The sequence below is a fragment of the Oryzias latipes genome, chromosome 12, assembly GCF_002234675.1.
Source record: "Oryzias latipes chromosome 12, ASM223467v1".
Taxonomy (NCBI): Eukaryota; Metazoa; Chordata; class Actinopteri; order Beloniformes; family Adrianichthyidae; genus Oryzias; species Oryzias latipes.
In genome coordinates this window covers 9,960,720-9,975,685 of record NC_019870.2, presented here as the reverse complement: position 1 = coordinate 9,975,685, position 14,966 = coordinate 9,960,720, and the positions used below count along the sequence as shown (strand labels likewise).

The window sequence follows — 14,966 nt, the reverse complement described above, 5'->3', positions numbered from 1 at the left end:
AGTTATGCATGTATACTTTTAGGACAGTGCTGCACAAAGCTGTTTTTGTGTATTTTTTTCTACCTGTTGAGGCTCAGATGAGTCTTTTTCAATGTAGAGTTTGAAAACAGTACTAGTACTGAGAGTTTTATTTGTGAAGTTTAAGTTCTTTGTTCATTTCCAAGGTACGCTCACACTGCCTTTGGTAACAAACATCCAATCGAACACTTTCAATAAAAAGTCTATCTAAACGCACGTTTCAGGCTTCTGTGTTCAAAACTCTCTTGAACATGAGTAGCTACGGCTGTTTCTACGACCGTTGTGAGGCTCTACATACAAAACACGCAGCCATTGAAAGTTTAACCAGGTAGAACTTTGACCAATCAGGCATTTGGATTTGGTGGTGACATATGGAATAGGTACTTTTTATGCACAGAATTTGGGAGAAATTAATAATTGCTGTTTGTGCCCGGCCTTAATTAAATTACATCAAGTCTTTTGTACATCTGTTATGGCAAGCTCATGGAGTATACACAGGTGAAAGAAGGACATGACACAGATTCTCAAAATAGTTTAGGTTTAATCAACCTCAGGTCCATTTCAAACAGAACAAAGGACTTAGGAAAGCATAAACACAGAACTCACAAAGATCGCAGCTAATACACTAATACAGGAGGCTATGAGATATCTTTTAGGAGACGTGAGAGAAGGGCATTCAGGAGAAATCACAGCTGCCTGACTAAACAAAACACAAAACACAACAAGGGACGCTGCATGACAATATCAGAATAAAGCTGCGAAAGAAAATGCCTGTAGGTAGCATAAGGGATTCTTTGATTGGCTGTAAACTGAAGTCTCCATTGTGCTTGCTGTCTGCCAATTTCTATTGTACAATCTTTATTAATAAATGTCTTAGCATTTTTCTTTTTTCATGCAGTCTTACTGTTGAACAACATTATCCCATTCAGGATGATTTGCATTCATTACAGTCCTAATTTTCCAGTTTAAGATAATTAAGTGGATTAACCAAGATTATCACAGTCAAGCACTGTAAATGATCTGTTTTTAATAAACAAAGCATTTATGGTAATTACCGTTGAACATGTAAAAATGTCCTCACTTAATACACCAATCCGGGAAAACCTGTTCTTTCCTTTCTTCTTTTTCACTTTCTGTGAGATTGACTACATACTTCATGGGGTAACTAGCTGTATTTGATGGCTAGCTCTTGTGAATAAACAAACACTTCAGCATCATTTATGATTTCTTCAGGCAGCTGTGATCATTTCAGATCGTTTGCTGTGTCTTCAGAGTAACAGGAGAGGTGCCAGCTTTTCTAGAAACCAAAGCTTCTATTTGTTCTGATACAAACAGATTACCACCAAAAGATGGTATTATTATAAGAAATGTTAGGTAATATTATAAGATTTTTCTACAAAAATACTCAGTTTATTTACACAGCAAAGTGCATATCCCCAATGCATTTATGAAATGGAAAAAAAAACATAATTTTTAGGTGTCAGTGATCAAAAACCTTTATTAAATCTCTCTGGTTGCAAACAAAATTCAGTGGCTAAAGGCCGAAACATCCAGTAAATATAGATATCCAGTTTTAAATGTTCAAGATCGGCACATGTCCACAATATCAGGTGACATACTTTGTACTTGAGGGGAGACAACATCTAAAAATAGACTCACACCCCAATACTGTCGCCTCTGCCTGAGCTCATACTCACGTCCCAGATCACAGGTCTATATCCTCAAGCACACGGCAATGAAAAGGGTATGTACTGTTTGCATGGCTGGAAATCCCCTTCGTGAGCTAAACAAGTGTTTTAATGCCTGGAGTATCAGCTATGATTCATGCGGTAGCTGTGTGGCTTTGTCATGTTTGTCTGATCTTAATCTGTTGGTAGTGGTGGAGACTGAAACACACTTTGTTGCGTTGCTTGACTCGCATGACAAAATGTAAATTCCCACCCAAAGCTCCAATGTTGAGATTTAAGAAAACATGGTAGTTTTTCTCCTGATACTTTCAGACTCCAACACAGAATAGATGAAAGGATCCAGCTGGCTCTTTGGTGCTGGCACAGACCCTCAAGTTGAATCCACATCACACTTTTCTGAGCCCAGCTGCTGACAGCTTTATTGTTCCTCAACGTTTCTATGTATCATGTGCTTTTTAATACGTCAATCACTGACACCAACATGTGTGGGTTTTTTTTTTCCTTTTAGCCATTAGCTTTTTTTAAGGCTGCCTTTCTGTTTATTTTCATTTGATTGGGTCTTGTTTTGAACATCAGAAGCTCACTCAGGTGTCCTGGGCTGGAATGTGAGAAACGCAGGTCATGGTTGAAAAGGCGCTGGTATTTTCCAGTGTCTCTGCCACCAGCTTCCATCCTATATGTCAGGGTGCATGCTGTGAAGCTTTCTCTTTCAGCACTTCATATAAGCCCTCCACATGTGTGACCCCATTCCTCTCAAAGCTGAGAGGTGAGTGGCTCAAAACAATCCTTCCAGAGGTTAATGTTTGGACACTAGATGAATTATTGATTCGGGGTTTAGGAGAAAATAACAGGTGAAGTTGTTTTTTTAATTTAACAAACGATGAGATCAGCAACACGGTTTGAAGCTTAAAAATGAGGAATTTTTAAATTTGTGAAAGTCAAGGTTAAATTCATAGATAAAATTAATGGATCTGAGGAACTAACCTGATGGAGTTTTGCAACAATATTGAAGCATGCATGCTCAACACAACAGTTCTCCAATGGCAGGAGAGTTGGAGAAAGTGGAAAGGCGATGGGGGCAAAAATATTAAATAGCGTTTTTGTTTTTTTGTTTTTGTTGGAGGTATGGAAGCTGAAGTGACATAAAAGATCAGATCTTTAGTATTTAGTATTTATAAAGCTGAGATGACGTTTTCTTCAAGTCCCACTCCAATCATATTCGGGTTTTTTTATAGCTTTGTTTATTGAACATTTTTTATATTAAACAGACATACAGAGTGTATACCTGAGATGTCAAAAAAAGGACAATGTTGTGTAAAAATAAAAACACTCAAATGTCAACCCATCCCACTCACCCACATCAACAACCTCCAAAAGGCCAGGACAAACACAGACAGAAAATGAATTAATAAATAATAATAAAAATAATAATAATAATAATAAAATAAAAAAACAAGGGGATAAGTAAACCACTTAGGCATTTAGAAATGGAGAAAATATGTAAAACAAACAAACAAACAAAAAGAAGAAATAAAATATATAATAATAAGTGAGAAAACCGGGGTAACAGCTTTGACCGTTTGTTGCACCAGTGCTCAGTCAGCTTCCAGATTGTGAGGAAATGTCAAGGATTCCATTTATTGTAGGAAAGGGCTTCAGGTCTCATGAAATGCCCTGAGTGAACCTTGAAGTGAGTACCTTAGCTTCTCAAGTTTGAGATTATAAACCACCTCACGGACCCAGCAGACATGCGAAGGGGGACGAGGTAACTTCCAGTTCAGCAGGATCAGCCTGGGTGCTAATAAAGGTGGTAAATGCAATGGCCCGCTGCAGTGCACTCGGCATGTCTGAAGTTGGGGGAAGACCTAATATTGCAGACATGGGATTTGGTGTGACGGAGTATCTGTATCAAATATATCTATCCAAAGTGCTACAAGCACTGGGCATGACCAAACATATGGGCATGATTAGCAGGAGAGAGGTGTCATCTGCTGCAGGCATCACTAATAGAAGGATGTATTTTGGCCAGTCTGTCGTTGGTATAATGGACCCTGTAAACAATCTTGCACTGAATTAGTCTATGGCGGGCGCAAATAGAGGACAAATGGACAAGAGACAATGCTGACTTCCATTGTTGTTCCGTCATGTTAAGGTGAAGACTGTCTTCCCATGCAGTTTTGACAGTATTGGATGGCTTTGAGGATGCTGTCCAAATTGACTTATATAGGCTTGAAATGCAGCCATTAACAAAAGGGTCTTTGGAAAGAAGCACATCTAGAAGAGTTTCTGGGGGGCGATTTGGAAAATGAGGAAGCTGTTTTTCAACATAGTCCCTGATCTGGAAGAAACGGAAAAGATGCTGATTTGGGAGGTCGTGTTTCTATGACAGTTGTTCAAATGAGGAAAAAACACTGTTTGTATGCAAGTCAGAGAATGACTTAATCCCATTCCTGTGCCATAGTTTGAATGATGCCGTTTTTGTAGACTGATGTGAGGACTGTAGGATTTATAAGGCCAAACTGTTTCCTGAATTGACTCCAGATTTTCAAAGAAGTGGACACCACAGGGCAGATATGGACACTGGGGAGGGGAAGCTGTAAACACAGTATTGAGCGCAGACAAAAATTTTAAGATTTCCTTTCAAGCTGGATCCAGCTTGATATGGAATCCTTTTCATCGCTCATCCAGAAAAGAAGTTTCTGGATATTTGCCGCCCAATAGTAATGTCTGAAGGCACTCCAGTCATCTATTGATCTGTTGTAAAAGTGTTCCTAGTGGTCTTTAAATTATTATTAGGCAAAAGCAAAAAACCTGTGTCGTTTTCTAGGGAGTAGTAGCAGAAAGTGCAGAGGAGTTCATCAGAAATTCCACTCTGAGTTGTGGGTGGGACCACTGGTCCACAATACGCCAACCAGTACTTTTGTTTACATTCTGGTGAGCAATATTGGAGATATTCAGCCTGGCAGTTTTGAGCCAGATGCCAGCTTGGGCATTGAAATTAATGAAGACGTACATGGATCTAGTCGTCTGCAAGGCGATGCATCAGAATGAAGAGGAGGAGGGAGCTTGTGGCTTGTCGTTGTAGGTCCTACACCGACAAGCTTTTTTCTGCCCAATTTTTACGTCAGCTCCTGATTCACCATTTGAAGAAAGAAATACTCAGAAATGCAATTTTGAGCTTAATTTTCTTTATAGTTGTCCTCCATCAAAGATCTGCACGGTGGCACAGTGGTTAGCGCTCTTGCCTCACAGCAAGAAGGACTGGTTTTAAGACCTGGCTGGGATCGTTCTGTGTGGAGTTTGCATGTTCTCCCCAGTCATGCGTGGGTTTTCACCGGCAGGAAATGTATGTAAACAAACAGTACAAAAATAGGTATTGCAGCAATTTAGCTCAAGGAAGAAAAACCTGTTCAAGAAAGGAAACTAAGCCTTGAAGCAACAGCTGGAGTCTCTTTTATCAGCTAAAGAGGAATAGGAAAGGAAGGTTTCCTGTTGAAGAGGTACGTGAAGGGCCTCTTGTAAAGCCCTAAAATAGAGCAAACATGACACTGGATTGGTCATCAGATTAACAAGCACTAGTTTAAAGGAGATGATGGTTTCAGAGCAAGTTTGAGTTTCCATTTACAATTTACCTGTCTTTTTTATTTATTTAGCCTCTTTAAGACTTGAACCAACATCTGAATTAACCCCATACAGACATAGTCACAGTGTAGAATTAACTGCTAAGGTAATGTAACAAAAACATGATGTCCACTCTTGAGAGGTTAATGTCATTTGGAACTGTATATCCTTTCTCATGTGTTTTAAAGCATAAACTGTTCTCACAGGTAAAATGAAGCCAGCATCAGGAAGAGGAAGTGTTGTATCACTCAAAAAAGCCCTGGGTTTGAAGGATTTGCTTTAAGGTTCCTGCTGGGCGGGTTTCCGATAATCTCCTGAAAAAAAGGGAAAGGACTCTAGATGGATCTCTGCTCCTCAATGACCCAAAGGCAGTCAGAACCAGCTCTGACAGAAATTCAAGATGAGGATTCGAGGAAGGATTCTGGTTTTTTGTCTGAGCATGCAGCAGAAACAGAGACTGAATGGAGTGACCAGTTAGCGTTAAATGTTTCCTCTGAAGAGAGAACCTTGCAAACATGTCTGCCTTCCAGCTCCAAGGCTTCCAGCTGTGCTCTGCCCTGCTCAAAACTTTCACCAGCAGGTGTTGAGAGCAGAACTTGCTGCTGTTCAGGTTCTTCAGAACACACACTTCCTGTTTCACCTCATCCCTCTTTTATAGAGTCTTACACTAAGCCGTCAGTTTCATTCTCTCCCTTATGCAGACATTGGGCATCTGAAGCTTCTGGAGAAGTTTCCTTCAGATTTGAGGATGCAATGGATTTTGACAAAGAACCAAAAAACTCTCATCCTGCCCCCTTATTGAGGTTGGCATCTTCTCAGTCAGACAGTTTAGAAAGCAATGAGGCTTTAGCACCAATGTTAGACCTTTATAGTTTTGAAAGTGGGCCACATAACTTCATTCTGAGCCAAGCTGTAGATCCACTCAGAATTACGTGTCCTGAATTCTGTCCATTATCACAAGCAGAAGAGGTGCAGCTGAACTGCAGCTGTGATGCATGTGTCTCCATGTGTAATTCAGAAGGCATTCAAACACAATGTCATTGTGGCTTTAGCCAGGAAGGAGCCACAGAGGGTGATGTGTCAGGGGAGGACCAAGAGAAAGAGTTATGCCCCCCCGACGTGAATGCCTGTGGGGGGGATTTTATATCTATAAAAAATGTTAGATCAAAGGAAGTGGATCCTGGTTTAAGCCTCCAACTGCAGCGCTGTGACAGCCCTGATGATCTCTGGCTGGACGCATGTCAGTATCTAACAGATGAGGATGCAGAAAATCAGGAGATTCCGGGCAAGACCCGTTACTGGGAGATGTCAAGAGGTCACTCAGTTTTAAGTGCCCCGTTTGTTCCTCCACAAGTTTCAGATTTCAGTCTGGAAGGTAATAAGTGGATTGGCTGGTGTAGCGATGACAACAGAGGTTGGGGGCCACCAATTGAAAGGTGGCCATCGGTGGATAGCTGGGCAAGCGCTCTCTCAGATCTGGCAGGGTTTGCTGAAGCTCCACCAGGAGACTTCACGGCTGCTTTTGCAGAGGTAGGGGGTGAGATAGATGCTCTGACACAGGCCTTAGAAAAAGTCGACACTTTTGAAGAGTTGGAAACGCCACAAGAATATCAAGAAACAAGAACAGAGCAGGAAGGATCAAAGCAAACTATGGGAGTCCAGGATCAGCTTCTGAAGACTCAAAGCATCCCTGGGAGCTCCATTCAATCTGGGCAAAGCTCTTTCCCACTGTGCTTTGAAGCTGGAGAACCCAAACTCCACGACAAGGCCTCCCAGAAACCAAATCTTTTCTATGATCAGCTTTCCACCACACAGAGGTCAGAAGAGTCAGAGATTCTTCAAATTGAGCTGCCCGCTCCCCAGCACCCATCTGTGGTGGTCTCCCTTGGAAAATACAGCAAAGGTGAAGCCCAAGGCGCTGGAGGCATCACATTCTTAGATGCAGGTGGAGTTGTCAGCGGTGAAGATGATCTGATCACACTGAACATAACGGAAGAAACAGATTTGAACGTTCCTGGAGAGCTGCAGCTTGAAAAGGTATGTTGGTATATTATTTGCTGTGTTAAAACAGACAAACTTTTAGCAAAAAGGTCAAAAATAAAGCTGACTTTTTGACTTTTAAACAATGCCTACAAAATAAATCTTGTAGCTGTCAGCACACATTCTAATCAAAATGTGGAGTAGTAATGAGATAGAAATATTCAACCTTTGCATTGTTAGGAGAAGAAATCCCTTCTGCCTCAATGCAAAACAGTCAAACTCAGTCAAACTGCAAAAACCGGCCCCTTAGAAAGAAATAAGTCAATAAATTTTACCACATTGGCAGATTTTCTTTAAATAAGCAAAATATCTGCAAATATTTTTAGCAAATTAGGTTTTTTTATTATAAGGTAAAAAATACTAGTCACTAAGACCTTTTTTCTTAAGCTAAGATATTTTTGAAATTGAAAAACTTTATTTATTAGAATATCTTCCTTTTTCTTTTTTATTTGGAACAAAATATTTTCCCTATTCTTATGATTCAGTTTTTGCAGTGCATGAACAGAGGAAATACACGTGACTGAAATCCCATCACTAGAACAGACAGCCAGAATAGAGAAAGGGAAACAAGCGAAACCTGCGTGTGCCGCATCACGCGAGACTCATGTCTGCTCTGGTTTGGAGCCTTCATTCTGCATTACGGGATCAGTCCTCTGGCTGACAGACAGGAGGAGTGCTGGAGGAGGGCCTGAGAAAAAAGACTTCTGACAGACAGAAAAGGCGTCTAATAATAGCTGGGAGTTCAATGATAATAGCACGCATCTGTGATGTGTCAGGATGGAGGGGTGAGAGGACAGCACAGCTGAGGACTGTAACATGACCCCCCCCCCCTGCTCAGCCTCCTGTTTGCGCCCTTTAACACGCCCTCTCCGGCTGCATATCCCTTAAAAACCAGAGATCAGGACGTGGGCAGGTCCTCGGGCCGAAAGGACTGCTTCCCCTGGTTTAGGTTGGTGTGCTGTGATTGTAACAGTGAGGGTTTTGTTGCATGCAGGACATATGGACTGTGTGAGTGGATATAGAAGCATGGTGTTACATAAACGTCTGCTTTTTGGCTCCATAGAAAGGTACGTGTTATAAAGTAAAAGAGTAGAAAATTGGCCCAAAAGACTGTTTTAATTATTATTTATTTATTTGTATTCATCCATTCTGATGACATCTCTGCCTTTGTCTGTGTCTGAAAGGTGCACTTTTTTACAAATTTGTCAATATTTCAGCTTTGATCTGTCTTTTTCTCTTTGCCAGCCATTTGGAGATGTACTGTGTCAAGTGACAGAGGAAAGCGGTTTCCCCCGGCTGAGCTCTGCAGTGGCACCGCAGGTCGAAGGTGAGGGAAACAAGTCCTCAACAAATGTCAGCTGCCCCGCCACGCACCATCTGATCGACTCGAACACACCAGATGTGGACGCACAACATGAGCTGCGAGCACGTGTTTGGTTTGACGCTGTTTCAGACCTTGATGGAGCGGTACAGGTGAAGCCTCAACTGGGGACTTTAAAGTCTCTCATACCGTTTGCTTCTCTCGATAGTAGCCACTCCTCTGGGTGTCAGACAAACAGCTATTTGGAAGGAGAGCAGATCAGAAGGTCTCTCAGCGACAGCCTCACTGCTGATCACGTACAACAGTGCACACTCTGCCAAACGCTAGATGGAATTACCTACGAGCCATTGCAAGAAGGTGACGCAGGGTTGATTCATAAAAGGCAGCAGAAGACAATAAAAGCAGCAGAGAATCCACCAGTGTGGGACCTATACGAGTCTTTCCTCGCTGCAGGAAAAGTCACACCAGAGATCAGTTATCTAAGAGGAGATCAAAATACCATCTCTGCAGACCGATTTGTAGTCTCAGATAAGGACCGCATCGCATTTGTCACTTTAGAGTTGAATGACCCGTTTGTTCAGAGGACAGCAAAACCACAATTTGAGCTGAAAATGCCTCATAAAACTCACAAGAACCCCTCAGAGGTAAAAGCACGATCCAAAAAGGAGAAATCGACCGGCCATCATCATGGTTCGCAGACTGCTACAATGCAGGAGAACATATCTCACCATGTTCTCACCCAGCATCAAGAAAGTCGTCCTGCTTACACCACTGAGAACAGTCAAGCTGGGCTTGAGACCAAGGAGGATAAAGGGGTGATTGAAGCCGCTGTGAGGACTGAGAAGGGTGCAGGCAAGTCGCACAGTAAGAAGAAAAAGAAGCATGGCCAGAATGCAACACTAAAGAACAGAGGGGAGTCTTTTCCTGAGCAGGAAAATGGAGCAAAACCAAAAACGGCAAAGGGGAGGATTGATATGTTTGAGGCTAAACTGGCTGCCAAAGCGGAGAAAGCTCCTAAGGATGTGGTTAAGGCTGAGAAGAAAGGTCAGCAGGTGGAGGCTCCAGAGCTGCAAGGAGAAACGCCTCAGCATCCCACAGATCAAAAACACCTTCCATCAAAAACCATCAGCAGCCCAACTAACGATGAAGTCATAAAAAGGCTGCGCCTGGCAGGAGAGGAGTTTGGCCGGGTGCCCAGTGAATTGAAATCCAAATTACTTGAGTTTGATGACTTAGTGAAAGAAAAAGAAGAGCAGGCTCAAGTATCTCAAAAAAAGGCATACAGTGAGGTGGTCAAACAGAAAACCCCACAAAAGGAAGGTGAGAAACGCTCACAGCACCACTTTCCTGCATACCATTTCTCCATTTAAACACAAAAAATTCATGAATACGTTTATATTCCTGCAGAGCCCAAAGTGTTGCAGCCCATCCATGCAGAATCGGTGAGTGAGGACCCTCAGAGCCTGTGTCTGTGGTGTCAGCTTGACACGGGCCTCTCTGACTCCACCGTGACCTGGAGCCGGGACGGGACCACCTTGTCTGAGATCAAGAGAAGGTTTTTTTTGTTTTTTTTATTTTACATGAATTTACACTACCCTAAAAAGTAAGCCTTGCAGTAATTGATATTTAGTTACATTTTACCAGAGTCAGTATCTTGTTTCTAAAACATCCTTGTTTACAACATCTGCAGCAGTCCATATCTATCTCTTCTGTCGCTCATATTTCCTCAAGTATCCCGTTACCCGTCCTTTCAGCAAATTCTTTAAACTTGCCCATTCCAATGATGATATTGTATTCCTCAATTTTGGTGTGCCCCCCCCCCCCCCCCCACCTGTTTTACAAAACACATTTGTGTATTTTTCATTCACGCCATAAATTTAAGAGTTTTTAAAACAGTACAGGTTTCAAAACATGACTCAAACCTCCCACAAGGTGGAAACTCAACATTTTCTTCACATCTAATATTAATTTGACTTTTTTCATATGCAGTTTTTCTTGAAATCAACTTTAAAAATTATACATGTGAGTTTTTTTCAAATCAGAGCTCCACAAACAACGTTCTGAACAAAATATTTTAAACTCATCAGGGGGAAAAAAATCAACGAAGCGACTCTTGTTTATCTAACATCAGTTTGAATTTTACTGTTCTAAATCCAACTGATTTCCGTTTATTGTCTTTATTTGTATTATTATGGTTTTAAAAGCTTTTCTCAGTTTTCTGAAAACCTTTTTTAGTCCTTTTATAGTAAATTAGTAAACCTAAATCAAAGTCCAATTTCTGCTGTGTTCATTTATAAATATTCCGCTTTTCAAATCACATAGAGCTGCGGCAGCCTTTTTTACCTGAAGGTGGACATTGAAAATGTCATTTTGACTTAAGATAGCTTTTTAAAATGCAATGAAATCAGTTATTTCCTTGAAAAGATATTACCAAAATATCAACTATATGGTTGAAATGTGCAGATCACCTGTCGTTGGCTGTGTCTTTATTATTTTTTTTCAGTGCATCCTGACTTTGTGACTCTTTGCTTTTCCCTTTAGTGTTGGGGATGACAGTCGGGTGTCCCTGATCATCACCAATGCTTCTCACAAAGATCTGGGCAAGTATGAGTGCCGGGTCAGCTCACAGGGATTCATTACACTCACCTACCTGCTCACATATGAAGGTAAAGGAAAACAAGCTATTTTTAAAATGACCCAACATAGAAGAATTTCAAATAGTTGCTTCCTCTTTGTTTTTGTTTTTTCAGTTCTCAGTGAGATCGTCATTCCCACTTCTCCCAAAACGACTCCATGTGAGTAGTAATCATTTCCTAGCAGTCGGGCTCACGGTAAACAGCAGATGACACTGTCTTTGTATCTTCTCCCAGCTGCTCCAGCTGTGGAAGTGTGCAGTGAAGAAGAGGACGCTCACTGTTCAAGGCTGCTGTTTAAAGAGGATTTCTTATCAGACCAATATTTTGGAGAGCAACATCCCATCAGCATTGTCACAGAAAAAGTTCATTTTGGGGAGGGGATGCATCGACGGGCTTTCCGGACCAAGATGCAGGCAGGCCAGATACCTTTGTTAGTGCCAGGAGACTCCTGTGTGCTGAAGGTACACAACTCTTTAAGCTACGGGACCAACAACAACAACGAACTTGTTCAGAAGAACTTTGATCTGGCAGTGGAGGTAAGGGACCAAATAGATTTAGGATCCATCGTACTGTAAGGTTTACATGTAACAAGATAAACACAGAAATTGGTCCAGAATCTATGCATTTTATGAAAGTTTCATTTTTGAATGGAATTATGGAAATTAGTCCACTTTTCCATGATATTCTAATTATTGGAGAGGGTCTGTATAAGTAAGTACCACTATATGAAAAAACATTGTTGAGCTGCTTAACAATTGAATAAGAATACAGGAATAGATATGAAAGGAGAAATGCCAGGAAAGGTCAAATGGTATCTATGAAACCTCTGCTTAAGAGACCTGCAGTCTGAATCTCCTTCAGAAGGTCATTCCTGCCAGCAGAACTAACATCACATAACTCAAAACTGTGCCTGTTGTGGATCATCATGTTATACGGCTTTGGATTGATGTGGATGGGGGTTTTTTCCACTATTTTTTCAGCTATTTTTAGACTTAAATAACTTTCAGGATTGTCAGTTACTTGATGATGTTGATAATTATATTGCATTTAAGACAAATACTTTAAAAGGAAAAATAGAACTAGATTAAAAAAAACACTCACAAGAAAAATGTCCAAAAGGGGGTGAGAAGAAGTAAAATTCTTATAAAGTCTCATCCCCCCTGTTCTAAACCAAGTTTATAACTAAATCCAGTGCACCACTATAATAGTCCTGTTCCCTCTCTAATTAGCACACATTCAGTTTCAGATACACGTATACAAACATATTACTACACATGTAGATGCTTATACACATAGAAACATACACACGGAGACATCCGACACACATTTAGGACAAATGTGCTCCTGCCTTGCTCCACACATGGCCAAACAGAACCATTTTTGTTTGGGTGTCCTTGTGCATGATGAATGTACCTTTCTCCCTGATATTCTATTGTTCCTCTCTTTTTAATGAATATTTTTTGTTAATAAATTATTTTCTTCTTTGAATATCATTTAAGCTGCATTGTGTTCCACCAAATCACAAAGTCTGAGTCCTTTTCACTATAAAAACGAGTTGTTTATGTGATCAAGGTAACTTATATGAATAATTCATATTGCTTTTGTGATGCATTGAAAGTGAATGTAAGGTTGATTTATAATTATTATTCCTCCAAAACTTTTATGCAATAAGAAAATATCAATGCACAATATAAAGTGTGGAGAGATTTGTGATCCAGTTTTGCTTTATTTAAAACAGAACAGATTTTTTTTCTATTTTAATATGTATTTACTTGTCTTTACCCTGTAGATTGTTCATCTCAAGGTCAGCTTTCTTATTTTTTTAAATTTTGTAGATTTAAGTTTTTTTCTTTCTTGTGTTTATATATTCATATTAAACTAAGATAGCTCAAACAAGTATTTTGCTTTGACTTGCTGAAGGCAAATACTGTCTGATATCAAAACAAAGCCTAACATGCGTGGGTCTTTGCTTGGCAGGAGTGTCAGGTGCAGAACACGGCAAGGGAGTACATCAAAGCGTACACCACGGCAGCCAAATCTGTTCAAGCATTTGGAGACGTCCCAGAGTGAGTGACAGCTAAGACCTCCTTGGAGCAGATCCAAACTCTTTATCTGACGGCCCTCTGTTTCACTTCAGAATCATTCCCATCTACCTGGTCCACCGTCCGTCCAACGAAATCCCCTATGCCACGCTGGAGGAGGAGCTGATCGGTGACTTTGTCAAGTACTCAATCAAGGACGGCAAAGAGATCAACCTGATGAGGCGGGACTCGGAAGCGGGACAGAAATGTTGTGCTTTCCAACACTGGGTTTATGAGAAGACTGATGGCAACCTGCTGGTTACTGACATGCAAGGTCAGAAACAAACTCACACAAGTATGAATGAAATTTTGCTATAAAATGTCACAATCTGGCGTGGTTTATTGTCAGGAGTGGGCATGAAGCTTACAGATGTGGGAATAGCTACCTGTAAGAAAGGGTGAGTTTCTGTAATCCCTTTTTTTTTTAAATCTGGGGTTAATTATGCTAAACAGTGGAAAGAAGCGACCCTTTTTTTTCTTTGCAGATACAAAGGCTTCAAAGGAAACTGCTCCACCTCCTTCATTGACCAGTTCAAAGCTTTGCACCAGTGCAACAAGTTCTGTGAGATCCTGGGGCTCAAGTCCATACAGCCAAAGGCTAAGAAGCCTGCGGCTGCTCCAAAAAACAAACCCAAACCACCTGCTGCACCCAAGAAGAAAACATTCGGGCCGACTGTCAAAGGCAAGTCCCAGTAGGAGGGAGAAAAGTGGGTCACTCCCCTATTTTTTTGGACTCTGCATCGTTAGCTTTATGAGTTAAAAGTGAGCAGATTTTATGATTATTGGGATGAAGACTTGAAAGGTTTTATAAGTGTTTTATTGGTTTATTTTCTTGTCATCTGGTGACTTTTGTTTGTCCAAATGACTTTTGAATGAAAGTTGAACTGTGATGTCTTAGACTGCTTGATGGTACGCAGGAATATTGAATTACAGATTGTTATTTTTTACTTAGTTCATTAAATTAATGGACCTTTAATTGATTTAATTAATTGTTTTTAAATATGTTTATATGGGTGGGTACTATTACTGTGCTCGGTAAAAAAAAAATACAGTAAATCTTGCAGAATAAGAATATTCTGATATTTAATTTTTTGTTTATGTTTCAGGAAAATGAGCTCACTTTTATATTTTGGAGATAAGCACACTGTACTTTTTAAGCTCATTAAAATTGTTTTGATTCTATTAAAGGAGAATAGTGAAGACTAGCGTTGGGTTTTATTTTAGTAACACAAGTCAAATATGTCGGACATTTCAAAGACCTCTGCTATATTTATGCGGGTGTTTGGCAATAAGTGCACATGAAATGTCAAAGTAAATGAACCCTCACATGACATCCATTAATTCTTTGAAGAATGGCATCCATTTAACTACACTGGCTGTCACGTTTACCATGTAACCCTTGTGCTATCCTAGGCACTTTAACATTGGGAATTGGGTCATCTAGACCCACTAGACAGTGCTCTGATCCTATTTTTCTTCAATGATTTGTGATCTTCACTGGTGTCCATGGATTACATGAAATCTTTCCACCTTTATCCACCTTTGTCATGGTAGGGAGAAC

The 14,966-nt window shown here is 40.5% G+C and overlaps 1 protein-coding gene across 3 annotated transcripts; it reads left to right on the top strand.

Moving 5' to 3' along the window:
- The first annotated feature begins 1,678 nt into the window (after positions 1 to 1,678).
- Positions 1,679 to 14,610, top strand: alpk2 (alpha kinase 2). Of its 3 annotated transcripts, XM_011481674.3 has the most exons (11): positions 1,679 to 1,762; positions 5,534 to 7,364; positions 8,613 to 10,008; positions 10,096 to 10,243; positions 11,230 to 11,354; positions 11,439 to 11,483; positions 11,559 to 11,860; positions 13,302 to 13,390; positions 13,462 to 13,679; positions 13,755 to 13,803; positions 13,891 to 14,610. In XM_011481674.3, exons 2-11 carry the CDS (start codon positions 5,667 to 5,669, stop codon positions 14,099 to 14,101), a joined length of 4,281 nt encoding a protein of 1,426 aa, XP_011479976.1. In that variant the 5' UTR covers positions 1,679 to 1,762; positions 5,534 to 5,666; the 3' UTR covers positions 14,102 to 14,610. The 3 variants fall into 3 exon arrangements, with proteins under 3 accessions (XP_011479976.1, XP_023816463.1, XP_020563256.1); XM_023960695.1 differs by lacking the exon at positions 1,679 to 1,762 and having other exon boundaries at positions 4,904 to 7,364; XM_020707597.2 differs by lacking the exons at positions 1,679 to 1,762; positions 5,534 to 7,364 and adding an exon at positions 7,855 to 8,434.
- The last annotated feature ends 356 nt before the right edge of the window (positions 14,611 to 14,966 follow it).

Bases quoted from the DNA above. Each gene is read 5' to 3' on its own strand.
- alpk2 (XM_011481674.3), top strand. From the start codon at position 5,667: ATGGATCTCTGCTCCTCAATGACCCAAAGGCAGTCAGAACCAGCTCTG. The intron at 10,009-10,095 runs GTGAGAAACGCT...ATATTCCTGCAG, and splicing joins GAAAACCCCACAAAAGGAAG to AGCCCAAAGTGTTGCAGCCC. The intron at 13,391-13,461 runs GTGAGTGACAGC...GTTTCACTTCAG, and splicing joins GCATTTGGAGACGTCCCAGA to AATCATTCCCATCTACCTGG.